General features: G+C 33.7%; 1 protein-coding gene across 5 annotated transcripts in view; it reads left to right on the forward strand.

Annotated features, from left to right (window-relative positions):
• Positions 1-18,331, forward strand: part of tgo (Aryl hydrocarbon receptor nuclear translocator homolog tgo) — a 173,363-nt gene that overhangs the window by 96,041 nt on the left and 58,991 nt on the right. For 4 of the 5 annotated variants that reach the window (XM_085807169.1, XM_085807170.1, XM_085807172.1 and 1 more), the window contains one exon: positions 13,669-13,826. In XM_085807169.1, the coding sequence (XP_085663295.1) occupies positions 13,669-13,826 (158 nt within the window). Of the gene's footprint in view, positions 1-12,391; positions 12,505-13,668; positions 13,827-18,331 lie in introns of those variants that run through there. The other variant, XM_035364218.2, reaches the window with a different exon arrangement.

Consider the following 18,331-nt stretch of genomic DNA (forward strand, 5'->3'; position numbering starts at 1 on the left):
CTGACGTATAATTTTATCTATACGTTATAGCTTTGGAAAATTTCGCGTATTGAAATTTTTGTTGCCCATTCCGTATAAAAGCTGATTTAGTTGTATATGTGAACTTAGATTCATGTTGTCCGTATGTTTTTAAAACTTTAGTTCATTATTTATTAAATTGTCAATAAGCCTACACAGGTTTGGGATTTAGATTTCTTATTGTTAGAAAAATGTCTTAACGGCATTTATGTTTCTCCTTCTGTTATATATTCAGTGCGGAAATTAAATTTATGCTCTAACGATATAGTTTTATATATTATTAAGTCTTCTGAGCATTGACAGGAAATCTTGTTCTTTTCGATGACTTGAGTAGTAAATTTACACCAGTTGCACTATTTTTTTGTGATTAAAGTATAAGCTACTTTGATCGGTAGTTTATACTTAATCACGTCCTAATGGGCTTGAACACTCTACTTTAGTTTGATTACTGTGCTTTATATAAAGCTTAGATATATATATATACATTATTTATTCTTTCAGTTTTCGCAGTATGCGAAAAGCATGTGTTCGTGAGGGAGCAAATTAAATAGGAATGCAGAATGTATGATTAACGAACCTGTACGGCAAGTCTGGATTAGAGAGGAGGAATTTTGCAGTTACGTCTTCACAGCTTGTCTCTGACCTAAGGTTAAAGGTCCTACGCATTATTGCTTAAAACCTTTGCGATACTGCTTATCTTAAGTATTTTGGATTCAGTATTTCAGTGCTATGGCGTTTGGCACTATAATGCATAAGAAAATGTGCAAGTATAAATTTCATATTTCTGTTACTGGTTAGAATGCATTAAATACTTTTATTTGAACAGATTTTAAAATTTGTACTACATAACATCGTCTTTAAAAAGTACTATACACGGTATTACATATTCCTCAATATTAGGATTACCAAATATGATAAGAATCTATGAAATATCACAAAAAAGTGTGAACTTGGAATAGTAGATTCATAAGAAAGTCCGTAGACACTTTTTATTTCGGAATGAATAATTTAGATTATTATATAATATATACATAAGACCCGTCTGTAATAAAATGGACATGTCCGACCGAATAAAAATGATTGTAGCGCTGTTCTAACAGGAAATTAGCAAAATAGTAAAATTTTTAACTCTTCAGCAATGCGATATGGAAGAATATCGCTGATTACAAAGTTGTGCCTAAAGAAACGAAATTACTACGAATAGCAGTGCATTATAGGAGTCCAGTGCAGTTATCCAGCAGTGCATCAATGCACAGTAACTACAATTCTGCGTAATCGGATATAAGTCGATTATTGAACTCGCTCATTGGCACATAATTTTAGATGAATTTTTATCATGTATGATACTGTGTTTAGTCAAAGTTTAGCATTAACAAGTAATACCATATTTTCTCGCGTATTTCCCCCCCCCTAGCTTTTTAGAGCTAGGTTCTAAAGACTTATTAAAAAAAAAACTCATAATTTCCCTCTTCCTCTGTTATATATAGTTTTTCTCTCTGAGGGCTAGTTTATTGGTAAATTGTATTCCCTTGATTATTTTTATTAAGTTCATTCAGTATGTATTTGCATTTTTGTATTAGCATTTCATACTTTTTAGTTTTCCTTGCATTAATTTGAAAAGTATTTTGTACAAATTCTTGTTAAACGACTCGGAGATTGCAGATATTCTCACACTTTTAAGAAACTTTCCAAACATGTGATTTCACCTTACTTCTGTTGTTTACTTTCCAGCTCATTGTAGCCTTATCTACATCTGATGTGTTCTGTCTTTCGAAAGCCTCTTATGTCGCTTTTGGAAATTGAGGCTAAAAATTCCTTCATGTTAAGTTTTAAAAGGTAGTTGAGCCGGATACGTCCCGCTGCGTGTCGTGTCTGGTTCGATTACCATCAGATGTGGGTTCAATATCAATTAGACATTGTCGTGTTAATATTACTGTCTATTCCTATTGGAATGTAAATTTCTTTTAAAGAAGTAATATTGTGATAGTTACCAGTAGTTTATCCGTAACTGCTTTTTATATGTTATGTTCTTAACGCTATGTAACCGCTTTCTTCGGAAAATTAAATTATTCGTGTAATTTTCTCCCCTTTATATTCGGACTATAAAATAAGTTTAAAAAATGGGGGGAAAACACGCAAGTAAATACGGTAATATAAGCATTATTGAATTCATTTATATTCGATCACGTATAACTGGTAATTATTGCATATTGATGCGTTTCTGGATGCGAGTTAATGATGCTGTACAGCTTCGCGGCTGTTATTATTATTACTATTACTATTATTTAAATCTGGACGTCCTTCATGCATTGCATACGAGAGAACCTCCAAGAGTAGCTTGAATTATCAAACTTGGACATTTGTCAAATCGAGGGCACAGTGCTACGCTGTTCATCTGTTTGAGAGGAGAATTAAGTAGTAAAATAGTAAAAGTAGTTTTCTAGTTGAATGTTGACTGAATCGAAAATGCTGGATATACCTTTTAAAAAGCAACCCCCTTTTCCCCTCCCGTTCTCTTCAAGTTAATGGGCAAAAGCATACCCTATTCGGAGCCCTGTTTCTCTGAGGCGTGCATCTATTGTGAAGATATCTACATAAATGCAGTATTTAGTATCATTATAGCAATGCGAAACAATCTGACCAGCTTAAAGTCTTGTATTAGGTGCTTTTAAATTCTATATGTATTTAAAAACATTTGACATCAAAAATCCTTATGGATTTTTAAAAATTTAAAATAAAAGTTAATGAATATTAACAGTTAATAGATTAAATAAAATACATTTATTACGAAATTTATTATTAAAATATGTTTATTTTAGTGTGAAACTTTGATATAATTTCATCAAACAGGTGGCTGGAGGAAAATTAAATTAAAATTTATACGTATATAGAGGGTAAAAAGGTTAATTTTGATATTTTATACTAGCAGCAAATGAATCTAAATTATTCTATTTTCTGAATCTAAAATAGCTATGTTTCTACAAACCATAATGCAGTGACAATTGGCTTATATTCTAGAACATAAGCTAACTATGTAATATTGTAGAATTTTAGAATTTTGTAGCTTTCTATGCAGTGCTTAAATTGCGCCGGAGCCCACCGGAACCCGGCTCCGGTACTTCTAAATTTTTAAGATAAATTACAATTTTAGCCGGAGCGCACCGGAGCCCTAAATAAGATGAGCTCCTGTACTTCTTTTTATGAAATGAATCACAATTTAAAGGGAAAAAATTTTAAATTCCTAACGTTTTAGTTTAACAATAAGCAGACTTTGCAATACTTTATTTCCCTAGAAATACGAACTCATGAGAACATGAGACGTTCAAGTAAAGTTCCTTCGCTCACATGCGGAAACCTTTTCCTTTAAGAAGGGCAATAAATTTTGAGGAGTTTGTTTAGGAACGTGTAAATTTCTCGCCATGCCATCGTATCTACTGTATTGTTATCCTCGCAGGAAGGAAAATTTGTGTTCTTAAATGTGCGTTAAGTGACAGCGAGTACAATATAAGAGTGAAATACTGTGATAAACTGCTCAAGCACAGTATCTACTAATGGGGGGGGAAGCGTAAATAGCAACTTTACATTCATCCTTAGGAGTCAGATTCAGGACTCATTTATCCCCCAACATAGATCTACTTGATGGCTATAATTATATCAGCAGAGAGCCGCGGTCAAAGAGAACGTTCTCTCTCACCAAATTTCCCCTCATTTTTTGTTTCTACCCCCGCATACTCTGTTTCGCCCTGGAATTTTCATCAGCTATATTTAGTTTTTGTGATGATAAAAGAACTTCCCCCCCCCCCACTACGATCAGATCACCGGATTTCGGCTCCGGTGTTTCTTAGTTTTTGTAATAAATCATAATTCTAGCCTGATCGCACCGGAGCCTTGAATAAGAAGGCTGCCTCACTTCTTTTATGTCATTGAATAACAATTTCAGTAGAAATTTTATCTTTAAAAATTTTTTAACAATAAAATTATATTGAAAATTTCAATTTATATCTTTACATTTTATTTAATTTTACTTATTAAATTACTTCAATCTTTAATTATTTCAACAAATAATAATAATTATGTAATAATTATCAATTGAATTATAATTAATAATTATCTAATAATTATCAATTGAATTATAATAATAAATTATCTAATAATTATTAATTAAATTATAATTATATAATAGTTATTGATTAAATAACAATTTATAAACATTAATTAAATAGCTATTAATTAATTACTTAATTTTAAAATTATTAATGTGTTTAATAGTAATTTTATTTATTTATTTACTTTTGTTCCTCTTTGCTGACGGTCTTCCGTAGGGCTCTGGCACTTCTAATCTTAGAAATTAAGCCCTGTTTCTATGTAATGAGGGGGTTATTAATTTTCAGTTATTTTGAAAATATTGTGCGTTAGTTTGGAAAGCTTTTTATGTACGCAGGACATTGTTTATAGTAAGCTATTACTTTCATATATCTGAAAACAGAAACGTATTCGATTTTCTTTTTGTTTTCAAAATAAGGTGGCGTTTTATATAATCGATTTCAACTTTATATAAAACGAGAAAATATATTCTACCAGAAGAAGTAGGCTTTTTTTCCTAGCCTACTTCTTTTTGGTCATTCTCCTATCCGAGTCATCTAAACCTGATTTACGTTTATGTCTGAAGTGAAGTTTGTAAAATTTGAATAAATCTACTGCATCAGTGGACCTAGGCTTTGCAAATCAAACTCGCTAATCTACTGTAATGCATCTTTAACAGCAAAGGACGATCGGGTATTTTTTTGGGGGGGTGAAGGTTCTTTCTTCTTTATAATTAGTTCTGAAATACTTCTTTAAACCTCTTAATCTACTACTTTTAAGGAAGCGTCTTTATGGAACAGTACACTGAGTATCAGTATCCAGAATTACCGTATAAACTGCAAAATTAGTTTGCATTTTGCTTATACAATATGTCTTAATTATTTCCTGGACAAAACGTTACAAAGAACTAAAATCTTATAAGCAGAGGTTACACACAATAGAACTAAACAAAAAGATCGAAGTCATTGCCTAAAGAACGTTCTTGCCTCCCAGTATCTCGACTCTTCTATAAGATCACGAAGAACCCCACATCAGAGCAGGTGGTCCCTGTCCATTTTTTCTTCAGAATCACAAAGTGGGCAAATAGGAACGCTTGAAATGCCCATGTGGTGCAGGTGGGCGGCAAAGCAATCATGTCCTATAGACAGAGGGAAAGCGGCAACTGCATTGCGTCTTGAACTGTCGGGAATAAGAGGACGTAATATTCTTCCAACTTTTTAAGGATGTACGAGCGTGAAGATCTCATAAGATATTAGATGTAAATAATCTTTTTAAAAACAGTTTAATCATCCAATAAAAATGGCTGTAATAGGATGTTGCAGTATAGGATAATAGTAGTAGTATATATAGTAGGGTGTTGTAATAGGATGCAGCCGTATACAAATCAATAATATTATTTTCATGTGTGGTAAATGTTGCTTTTGGCTAGTCTGTCGAAGTTGAATTCGGGCTGGAAAATTCTTAAGGGCGAAAATTGTCATTTCTGCATATGAGAATAATATGCATGTTTCCGAGGTGGTGAATTTGCACTTGACGTTTCAGCCAAGTGAAGTATATATATTTTAAATTCATTAAGCCGATCATTCAATTTAAATTCATTTAGCCATTCATCATTCCAAAAACTCATTAAGTGAATTCGACTGTGATCCGAGAGAGGTACATTCCTTTAAGATAAAGTATGTGCCCAAATTAGAGTAATTTCATTCTTAGGGTGTGGCTTGCTTTATTTGATGATGTGAAAGCACCCGGGGACTATCTGCCTAAGAGGAGGGATGACTGCATGAAGGACTTTCAAAGGGAAACTGGCTCGTATCCATGTTATACACTTATTCTAAGGGAAAAAGACAAGATGCTTTTCATCTTTTTTTTTTTTTTTTCCTTTTTAAAAATACTCAGTTTTGAATTGACCTCCTACTTCAGACTGGTAATTAAACTACGTGGCTATTTCCGATTTCAAAGATTTGCGTAAGTGAGAGTTGTGAATGCAAATGCGGCATTACTAACTTTCAGACGCAATTTCTCCCAGTTTTTCTCCTTTTCTTTCCGCACTAACTAGAGCTAGTACATTTTTGCCTGTTCTGTGGGCTATGAGTTCATTTTAAATTTTGAAACACTTGCATATTTTCTCGCAAACTCATGTTTACTTAACAAAAAACTTTTTAATGTAAAATTTTCCTTACACAATAAATTTGTTTATTCATTTTTGAGATTTACCCAGCATGTTACTTGAGTAAAAGCTGAAGATTTTTCGTATAATTTAATTGCGTATTTGTGTTAATAGTGTGAGTTTAACTACAGTATCTTGTAAATGCAATAAATATAATTGAAGCTAATGCATGTATTAAAACACAAGGGAAAATTTGATTGTAAAATTAGCTGTGTCGGTGTTCGTCTGTGTCTACCTAGACATCAAATGTCAGCACGAAAGCTGTCTTGGTGCAGTAAGATTCTTCAGTTTTCCTTAGAATGTCCTCCACGAAGGCATCCATCGCCTTAGGCAGATAGCCCTCGAGGCTTTACCATAATGACATAAACCAACCAGCAGTAAGATTCTGACAAACGTTTTAGTATATCACATTGGGTAATTTGAGGTTAAAATATTTTAATAATTAATGTCATTCATTTCTTTAATTAAGAATATTTTTTTGAGTGCAGTATGGGTGCGATGATAAATAACCTCCTTGAATTAAACATTTTTGTTAAATTTTCTGTTCTCGATTTATTTTTAGCTGTTTGCGATCGTATGTAAAATTCGGGCCATTAATAATTTTAGGTTTGTGCTGAGTATGTATAATGATATTTAGAACTGCAAAGGCGGCAAACAAAGATAAAAAAGTTAAAGATAGGTCTCATTAAAAGATATTTTAGATAAGCAGAGAAATACGAGCAGAAGTTTCCTAATTTATCATTATGTTATTATAAAGCTCGTTTTTAATGATCTGTAAGGGTAATTTTATATTCCGTATGTATTTGTCGTTCTTTGAAAAAGAAAGTATACCCTAATTATTATGAAAATGAACTACCCAATGGGAAAGAGATGCATACCATGTTACTATCGAACTGAGCTTTTTTTATATAGTGAGGCAGCTTATGATATCTATTATATTTAAGGACTGTTACGACAATAGTTTTTACCGTTCTCTAAAAATAATATAAAATTTTTGATTGTTGATGTTTTGTTACCAATAAAAAATGCGGTGTCTAATCACATTAATTAAAGTATTTCTGTCATTTATTAATTAAATTACAGATGGAATGCAAGGCCCTATATGCCTTATATAAACATTGTTCACTTGTTAGCTGAAATAAATTGCTTGCATTGTGATGAGCGTATAAATATTTGACATTTCAGTCAAGCAGTGGGTGTATGCGATTAGTTTTAATACTGGGTTGCTGAGACTCTTTTCTTTTCTTTTTTCTTTTTTTTTTTTCTTTTTTTTTTTTTTTTTTCCATACATACGTGAAAGATTTATGCTGCAATTTAAAGCGATTAGAAATGATATAATTGCCATTATTTTTCTCCACTACGAAATAGTGTGCATGCAATATCCGTACAGTAAAGTACGCTTGTAAGTAATTCCTATTACGGATCGCATTTTTACAAGAAAGACATTTTGATCCCTCCCGCTTTTTTTTTTTTTTTTTTTTTTTTTTTTTAATTGTTAAAAATATAGCGTTATGTCATATGCCGCATTCCTGAGCCCTTAAAATACTGACCGTGTTGGTGTGCAAAATTTTTTCTGGCCTGGTATTACATTTCATTAGCATTTCTCCCTCGGTCCTCCATTTATTTTAATAAAGTTGAATTAGTTCTAGATATGTTCTTTGCTCTTCACATTTCGAGCATCGTACTCAGACTGTGCCTATGCTATTTGTAAACTGTGAAATTTTTTATGAGATGATCACCAGATGTGATATACTGCCCATTTTTAGAAAAAATGAGGCTATACCCTTTCCGAGTATTTGGCCAAACAGTCTAGTTTCAGTATTCCGGAAAGCGTTCTCTGCTCCATTTCCTCATACGAGTCCTACTCTTATTCGTTATCCTAATTTCTAATAAATTCTGCTGTGCGGATAGGTAATAGAGTTGGGCAGAAAGGAAATGGATGCCTCTCTGGATAATGCCTAACCGCTCATATAATATTGGCGGAACAAAATAAATTTCCTGTTCCCCTGTAATTGACATCCTGGTCTGTTGTCAGGTAAGCGTATCGAATAACGCTGTATCACAATCTTTTCATCACGCACGTCAGTTCACCCCCACACTCTTTAAAAATGTCTCTTTCATGGATTTTTAGCTCTGAACACATGTTAGGTGATAGATACTACAGGGCAATAAGACAAAAATGTGTCTCATTCTTTAAATGTTACTAATTAATTGCTGATAAGTTACTCAGCTGGTATGCTTATGCTGTAACTTTTTTACCCCACCACATTGCTGATTGCGTTTTTTAGCTGATCTAATTGCTTTAATTTGTTGTTTATAGTGCGGAGATGAATTATTGCTAAAATGGGGGGGGGAATTGCTGCTAATTCGGCTTTTTGCAATATGTTTGATTTCTTGGAAGTTTCTTAGTTCTTCTTCGTTGATTACTGTACTTTAAGATAACCCACAACGTAACTTTAAAATCGTAATTTCAAGATTATTTATTTTTCCTTCTCTACGCATGATTCGAAATATATTTTTGCATCCAATGCGTAATAAAATGTGTAATGCTGAGCTCTCCATTTTATTCGTTAAAGCATTGTGCGAAATCTGTCTACATAGCGTCCTTTCGGAATCTTTTCTCTATTTGTCTAAAAGAAATACATTTATATTTCCAACTATATCTCATGGCTGCAAATGTTTTTGATTTTTACTTAAATTAAAAATTCCGTTTCTTTTAAAGTCTCGAGTTTTTCCCTCTTAGTAACTTTATTACATTTTTTTCAATAATGCAAAAGAGCATTATTGAAAAAATGTAAGAGTGGTATATGTACTTTAAAGAGTTCCATATTTATTGATATTCAAAAGGAGATCTAGAAACATCGTAGATAAATTTTAAAGTCATTAAGTAAGTACTTTTTAAATCTTTAAAAGTCCTATGGAGAGTGATGATCAATTCGGGTAACTTCCTGTCACTTATAACCTGGTGATCTTTCGCAGGCGTCCTATAAATTAAATTGAATATCAGTGGTATGGCCTAATCAGACCAAGCTCACGAATTTTATCCTGACAAGGAATGCAGCAGTCGTTGGCATAAGCCTTTAGCACCATATAACTGACGGTACTACTTTGCTCAGTTCCGCCTCAATTCCGCACCTTGCATCTATGCTATAATTGCTTGGAACAGTAGCACGTTTTCATTGCCATTACACCTACGACGTTGCTTATCGGAGTAACTCTGAGATGTAGATGCTGAAGACTTATCTAAGCACCACCGAGAAAATTTATTCTCATTTAAGAACTCATCACGTTACTGCCATACAGAAAAATTATGCTCTGCGCTACGCTGTTCTACACTCGATGAGGCTTACGCCCAGGCGCCTGATTTTACGTGAAATTGCACCAAAGTCTTCCGCCTCAATTTTGAAGGAAAGCACCACGGGAGGCGGGACAGATGGATTCTCGCCTCTCTTTCCCTGCCACCAAAAACCACTGAAGAGGACTTTCGCTTGGCCCATATTTTCAGTGCCTCCATGCTGCAGAAACACTATGCATTTACAAGCATCCATACCTTCTCCGAGATTCGAAACTAGGCCCATCGGTTTTTGGAATCAATGTGCCGCCCTTCCCGGGCAAAAAAAAGTATATGCATAGTTAAGATTATTGAAGGAAAATATTGTTTAGAAATTATGAAAAGATTTTGCTTCAATAATGATCGCATTGAAGCCAATAATACGAGTTGCAGCAAATAGCGAAATGACCCTAATTTCTTTAGTAACCCGTATTTAGTGATAAAAGAGTTGTAGCAGCAATTTTATTTAAAATGTGATTATGATTTTATTTAAAGTGCAGAGATTAGTGTAAATATTTAACTTAAATATACTGACTCGAACGAAGTATGCAATGCTCTTTAATAAAAGGAGCATAATTAGTAAAAACTATTTATAATAAAAATATTTTTAAACGTTAGTTAATATTTAGGCTGATTTCGTTCTGAAAAGCGTAAAAATAAATCATTTTACATACTCATGTCATGTTAGTATTAAAACTTCTATGCATTTTTATTAAGATATCTGTAATTTTCAAAAACCAATTTAGTGTCTCGATGGTTCCTTTCTGTTTTACATCTTTAAAATGATATTATGCCTTAGTAATCGTTTCGCATGTAAAATTATTAGAAATGGTGCTCACCATTTCACACTTTTTTACAAGTTAATGAGTTATTACAGTTTGTTGCCGTTAGTATTTAATTTTCCATGCAATTAAAAGTGTTATGGAGCAATTCCTTTTAAATAAATTAAGCGGCATCTGCTCAAACTCTTTTTATTCTATGTTTGGCAATTGAGGGGTTATCAAAGTTTTTCAAGAAGCACCTTTACTCTTTAAAGGCTTCCGACTGCTCATATCATCTTGAATATTTGCTAACTACAGTATTTTAAAGCAGATATGCCCGACAAAGGGAGCGAGAATGTGTACCGGTACTTGTGGGGTCTCTAATCTCTCCTCAAAAGCAAGCTGAGAAATGGGTGTTCATTATCGCTATCTGTGATAAGGTCTCGTTTTCCGAGGTTGCGTGCTTTCAGGCGGAAGTACCTTTAATGTCCTCGTACTTCCCCCCGCCTTTTGCTATCTCCTTTCCTTTCGAATGCTCCATTCCAATAATGCCTTTAACCACACTGCCGATATTGCGAATCGATCCTTTTTATCATCGGCAGCATCTGAAGGGGGGCAGTGAGGGTCGAGTAATGGGTCTCTTCGGTTTCTGTCTCCGAAGTGGCTTGGCGAAAAACTCAGGTATAGTGTAGTTTATACGAGGTGCTTCGCCTTCCTCTTTATAACATGAACTAGATAGGAAAAAATTTGTTCGGGTTTTGAAGCAAAATTTATGGTAGTTATATGCCTTACATGAACTCCAACTGCTTCACTGCTGTTCTTTGCTTAGTAACTTATACATCGTGTACTTACACATATGATGTATATATTATTTTTTTGTGAATCCGGTGTAAGAAATTCAATGCAAGACAAGTTAATTTTTCTGCTCTCTTCTAAATGCTTTTTATGCAGTGGAAATGAAAATGTTATGTATTTTCAAAATATTCTTTTGGTAAAGAATTTGAGGCTGGTAAGCAAATTAAGTTGGAAAACCTATTTTGTTCAATTTTTTAAATAATAAAATTTCTGATGTAACTAAGCTCTCATCAAAGTGCCTTTTTTTCTCACAGCGTTGCATCGAGTTAACACAAAAATCTAGATATTTTTTTAATTTTTGACATAAATTTTTAAAGCTGATACTCTTTTTAATTGCTCTCATGTGGCAATTAAGTGGTGAATTATTCTAATTTGAAAGGATTTCCTGTTATTCTTGTTAAAATAACTGGAAATTTCTCATTAACCTCAAGTCTGGCTTGCTTTCTATTGGATCTTTATTCACATGTGTTAAATCTTAATAAGAAAAAGATTCTCAGAAGATATATGCATGGTAGTATGAAGATTTACAGTTGTGCCTGTGTATCCGCGGTTCAGATTAACGGGGGGAGGATTCTGTAAATTTCGAAATGCCAGCGAAGTGACAGTGCATAACGTAGCCCAAATGCAACTGCTCAAACGTTACCAAGTGCTTTCTTCTTACGTGTCCTCATCATCGTTTCGTGCCAGTGTAATTAAATGCAGGAAATGAAAATGGTCCTTTGGAAACTTATGTGCATTTTTTGGTTACAGGAAACACCTCAAACCTCTGAGCTTACACCCCTTCTTAATAGTCATTAATATGTTAATAGGTAATTTCAGTTACCAGTGTCAGACTACTTATCTTTGCTTCGGTATCCGTACTATTTTTTTTTCCTACTGTTGTTTCTACTTCTTATCCTGGTAACGTGTTATCACAACTCTCTTGCTTTTAAAGTTCGTACTCTTGTCTCAATAAAAGCTCCAGAGTATAAATGTAGTGATGCTACAAACTACTAGTGCGCTGTCAGTTAAAAAAAAAATGAATAATTCATATTTTTATCATCTTTTGAAGCAGTGTGTTATGTTGTACAGCACAAGAACCGCATTATTTACTCATCTTTTGCGGATTAAATCTGTATTGTGTATTAGGTTTTTTTTTTATCTGAGCAAAGAATGCACTTGCTAGGACGGGAACTCAAGACCTTCCAGTAACTAAACGGATGTGCCTTCCATTTACACCACGAAGGCACGTGGTGAGGAGAGAGAAAATACCTTATGAAGTAAAATGTTCCAATCCCTTTCTTTTATAGGTAAGAGAAAGTATATATTCTAGCGTATAATGTATTTTATAGTACTTTATTGAATAGTACGCTTCAGGGACAGCGCTAAGAATTTTGTCGCCGTGTAATATCTTTGTGGGTTCTAAATTATGCTGCCTGGTAGCTCCTTAAATTCTAAAAATTTTGCCCTTCTAAATTCATTCACCCAGTGCCTTCTCTAAGTTTTAAAAATTTTTTCTGTATTTAAATTTTGTCGCACGTTGCTTTTCAAAATTCTAAAAATTTTTCCGCTCGGTTCGACTGCACTGGCTCTGTGGCGCCGACATTGGTATGCTTATACGAGTATAATGCATTGTAGTATGCAGAATACTTTATTATAACTTTGTTTAATGTTGGTAGTATCTTATTTCATAATTTATCAAGTAAACTTAACCACATTCATATACGTATTTACACGAATAATTTGTTTTACATAGTGTTCTATAATATCCTCGCTAATAGTTGGAGTCTGAGGGCGCTATTATATGTGATGATAAAGGAGAATGGAACTGCTGTTCTTAGATAACAGTAATTGGTTGAAAGGTGCTTAAGTCGGGGTCTAACTTTGCGCTTGATCTTGTTTTAGTTAGAGAAAAATAAGGGCCGAAAACACATGAAGTTTTCTCATTTTTAATGAGATAGAAATATCGTCTAACACAGATACCAGCACAAAGCGAAATGCCACCGATCTCTTTTCTTATGTGCACGTATTATTAACTCTATCCAACTATAAATTCACCTTGAAAAAGTAAATGGTGGCCTTTCAACACATATTCTAGAATGTGCTGTTAGGGACAAAAAGGTCGGGGGACCCCTGTTTTAGAGCAAGAGATATTACGTTTGATTGCATATTTTTTCTTTAAAGCTACTTCTGATACATGTGCAAAGTAATGTTCTGTTTCTGAATTACTGATAATTTTAAATGGAAGTTACAGGCATAAATGTGTGAAATAAAATAAAGAACTGAATAACATCGAGCTGACATTGATCGGGATATCAGTTTATTATTCAGAAGTTCTGTACATAAGTTAAAATCGTTTCTGTTTTATATATACATAACGGTATTAATTTTTGTTATCTCCTTTCATAAGTTTATTTTAAAAGCCTTTATTATTGTAATTATCTAGTAATTGATAAATTTATTTTGTATTTCAGAGAAAACCACAGTGAAATCGAAAGACGGCGGCGTAATAAAATGACTGCCTATATAACCGAATTATCCGATATGGTACCAACATGTAGTGCCTTGGCACGGAAACCAGACAAACTGACTATCTTGCGCATGGCAGTAGCTCACATGAAAACTTTAAGAGGTAAGCAAATTATGTATTTTTTAAACTCCAGAGTTGCTATAATTGTTATTTGCGATAAATAAAATTTACAGGACAAGGCAGCGACGCAGAAATATGTCACTAAGCGGCTTCGTCAAATCTCTTCCGAAGATACTATCATGAAGATGCACTCAATTGACTTGCATTCAGGTTCACCAGCGGCTGAGCAGTAAAGACGCTGAACAGTGGCACTTCGTCTTGAGTTCGATTCCAAGCGAACGGACTGGATGTATGGGCGTTTTCTTAATTTTCCCCATGGGCAACTTGAATACGAGCCTAGTTTTCCTTAACATTTCTCTAGGAAGTCATCCATTCCGTTAGGCAGAGAGCTCTTGTGTGCTTTGCCACAATCAAATAAACAAAGATGCACTTTGAGGTAACTATTGATAGAAATTGTCCGGGAGTAACGCAGTGGTAGTAAGCTGTAACTTCTCCATGAAAACGCTAACGCTAGCTCGTTCGTAGGAATGCGAGCCGTGGCTGAACTGTAATTGTTTAGCAGCTTTAGCGCTGGACTTCTGGTAGGCCTTCAGCAGCTACGTAGAAAATGCCTTCATGAAGAACTTTAACTTTGTAAAGGGAATTGACTTGTATTTACGTTATAGAGAGAATAAAAAAAAAAAAAAAAATGTGTAAAACTGACAATAACTTTTCGAAAGAAAGTTTTAAAGGTATGAAAATCAGTCATCTTTTAGTCATGTCAAAGTCTTCGTGTAAAGGTTTTTAGGCACTTCTGATATTATTGCGTATTATTATTATTTTAATTAGACCAATAAATTTTATAGTATACGTGAAATTTCTCCTATGTGAATTCATAGCAGGCGATTTTGTGTAACATTGGTAAAAAAACTATTTTAAGCTTATAAGGTATTTCTCCCGCGTGCCTTCGTGGCGTAGTGGTTCTGCACGCTGGGCCGTGCAGAGGTCCGCGGTTTGATTCCCGGCGAAGGCGATTGGTAATTTTTCATCTCTCCGTCTTCCAATTAACCTAATGTCTCTACAAGCTTAAAAGTCTGATTTGAAAGTTTCCATTCCACTACTGTTTTTCACATCTTCTAAAATATTTTTATGATTTGGTTTTACTTTAATATATTGCCGCTTTATTATTAAGGTGTAGATTTAGATTACTTTAATATACAGGGTGTCCATAATTTATTTACTGTATAAAAATATGTTTTAAATAATACACAATAAGAAATGGGGGAAATTGACTGTATTTTATTTAGCACTTCAAAGAATTTTATATTAATAAACTTCAACATGAGCACCATTTATTGCTCCTTAAATATCGGAGAATATAAAGTCTTCTCGATTTCTTCCAGATGTTATTAAGTGTTTGCGGAGTAGTTTCGTTTATTTAATTATGGCAAAGCCTCGAGGGCTATCTGCCTTAGGGATCATTATCATCATTATAAGGTCACAGCCCCGATCCTCCTAGCCGGCCGTATGATCAAAAAATGAGACTGACCAGAAAAAAAAAAAATATAAGAAAAAACACATAAAATCCAAAATGTGAGTCTCAGTGCAGAATTTCAGTTCTTTGTTCCTATTTATAATCTTCATTTATTTCTTCAAAATCTTTCAAATTTGAATAGTTCCTATTAAAATCTTCCTTAAAATTATTTCTTTATTTCTCTCTTACACTCCGAGTAAGCGTACATTCATCGACGAAGTGCCTGGCGTTCCAAAACTTATCACATATTATACATTTATCATTATTCTGTAGATGAAACCGATTAAAATAAGCCGGGAAATAATTAAAATAAGCCGATTAAAATAAGCCCATGTTTGGTCAGTACCTGATTTATATCAATATTATTTATAATATTCATCTTCTTGTTTAACTTTATATTTTTCATTAACCCCTTTTTTTGTTTTTTTTGTTATACGACTCCCAGCAAAACTTCCATTCTGTATAAATCCAGTTTTCCATTTCAGCAATGGTGTTTTTTCTTGAATATTCTAAGAAGAGGGATATCTTCGCGGAGGGTTTTCTAAGGGAAACTGAATCGTATACACGTTACACATGAGGGAAAAACCAGGAAAACGCCCATGCAGCCAGCCCGTTCACGGGATTCGAACCGAACTACCAGTGGGCCTTGCGTAGTGGTATGACGTCTGGAGAACGATGAGTGAAAATGAAATTAATCCATCTCTTTCAGTCCAATGATACGGGCATGTTTCATCAAAGAACACGTGTAACCCAATGAAAGGGGACCCCATCCTGTTGGGAAGCTACTTACCATCAGCTGAGTTGCTGTACCGCCTGTTATATGACTATCAGCATTTGTACTCAATTGGGGGAGAATTCTGTTTTCGCTAGGCTTAGCCAAAAATATCTATAGAATATTAAAATTTGTAGGGGAAAAAAAGTTTGGCTGCATTTGTTTTAATTGCGGTATCAAAAACTCAGTATATCGAAGTAATCATCCGAATTAATTTATGACTCCCAGGAAAGAATGGACCAGTCACTTCTTTATGAATTAGCATCAAACGTAAAGTATTATCTCGCTCAATTTCCTTTGCAAAATGCGTGTTTTCGGACACCCAAATCCTGCAGTTATGTCAGTGAACCTATCCTCAAACACGAAACGTTGCTTCGTCACTGAATATGATTTTCTGAAGGATTTGATCATCATTACCAGTACAGTCAAGAATGTCTATGGAAAATTCCTTATGAACAACTCGATTGTTAGGTTCTATTTGTTGCCATATCTGCTTTATGCACAGTAAGTTTCAAGCATTCATGGGCAACTTTATGGATAGTCAACCTGAAAATTCCTATTAGCAGGCTGGCGCGGCGAATGGATGTATTGGTACTTCACACAAACGCATCTCAAATGGTGGAAACATTTTCATGACTAACGCGTGATCTACCCCCGTTTTCTTTATGCAAAACATGTGCGGCCTCTTGAAACTGTTTTGACCAATTTTAGTTGATTGTTCCATTGGAGGATTTTTATTAAATTCATGTTGGAATCGCCTCTAAAGTGTTTTCCGAGGTTTCGTTTCCTGCAACATAAAAATGTACATCATTGCTTTAAAAAAAAAAAAAAAAAAAAAAAAAAAAAAAGTCTATGTTGCCATCCTCCAATATTAGAATAAATGAAATTCCTTGAACTGAAGATTATATAGGTATAAATTATTTACTTTTAATTTGTAAAATTATGTGTTATCTTGTTATCCGGTGATTAAATGATGAACACCTTGTGGTTTAAACATCATTTAAGTACATTGTTTTTAAAAGTTTTTACAAAATTTTTCGAATCACTATCTTATACTATCAAAAAATGGCCAAATCAATTTGTTTGCAAAGAAAGTAAACGTACGACCTCGCTATAAAATTTTGATTTCAAATTATATGCAGAAGCTGTGGAGATAAAGAAAAAAACTAGTGATTATTTCATAAAGTTCTACTGCTGGACTTTTCTGAAGCATAGAAAGTATCACAAGGATTGACTAGCTAGTTGATTAGTTAGGACAAAGAGTTCAATGGGTATCTGCTTAAAAACGTGTTGACTTCCATCGCTAACTTCCGAGGGAATCTTGCTAATTGTTTACGTCATACATGAGGAATCTTCAGAAACATCCATTCGGACAGCCTCTTCTGGAATCGAAGCTGGCAAGAAACTATCAATTCTGTGGCTGTTTTACCCAGTCAGACAGTAGTAAGCATAGTTCTACAGTGAACTGAAAGTGGAGCTTAAGGTGTTGTAAATATTATCTGAGAAAAATCTTTTATATACCTACCTAGAGCTAAAATTAATGCAATGCGCTATCCTGTTAGTGACAATATGCAATCTTTGATGCAATGCTTAAAAATTGATATATGGGAAGAGGTGTTTTAAATGACAGCATTTATGAGAATGTAACGTTATCGCTTGCCATTACATTTGGAAGAATTAAGTAGCTATTAAGAGCTAAGTACTTGTGGTGTTAAACCGAAAGCAAGGGAAAGATGAAACAGATGTATACTTGCTTACAAAATATGTATACATGCTTACAAAACACTAAATCTTAAATTTGAGACATATTTACCTCAGCTTCTCCAAAACTCATACTAGAAATCTAATTATTTTGTTTGTCAGTTCTTAGCATAGCAATGCTCACTATAAATTATATAAACTAACTTTCCTTGATGATATTTGAAAGTATTTATCATTCATGATTTTTAGGATGAATTCATCGCTAATAAAAAAAACTAAGGTAAGTTCATGTTAAAATTTTGCCGTGAATTTTGATGCATATTTACTGATTATTAAGTTTTTTTTTCTTTTTTGTAATTTGGCGTTTTACTGTACTTTTGAAGTGTATCAACACTTTGCTTGAAATGCATACATTTAAATACTGATAGACATCTAGGCACATGTATTTGAACAAAAATTTATGGCCATTGTTATACCAGAGTTGCAAATGGAAAACATAAATAGGGCTATACGTATATATATATATATATATATATAGGGCATGAGCATTTTGGTACTTTA

Source organism: Stegodyphus dumicola, chromosome X1 (genome assembly GCF_044657685.1).
Source record: "Stegodyphus dumicola isolate Sdum_Otavi_A_Nest chromosome X1, ASM4465768v1".
Lineage (NCBI taxonomy): Eukaryota > Metazoa > Arthropoda > Arachnida > Araneae > Eresidae > Stegodyphus > Stegodyphus dumicola.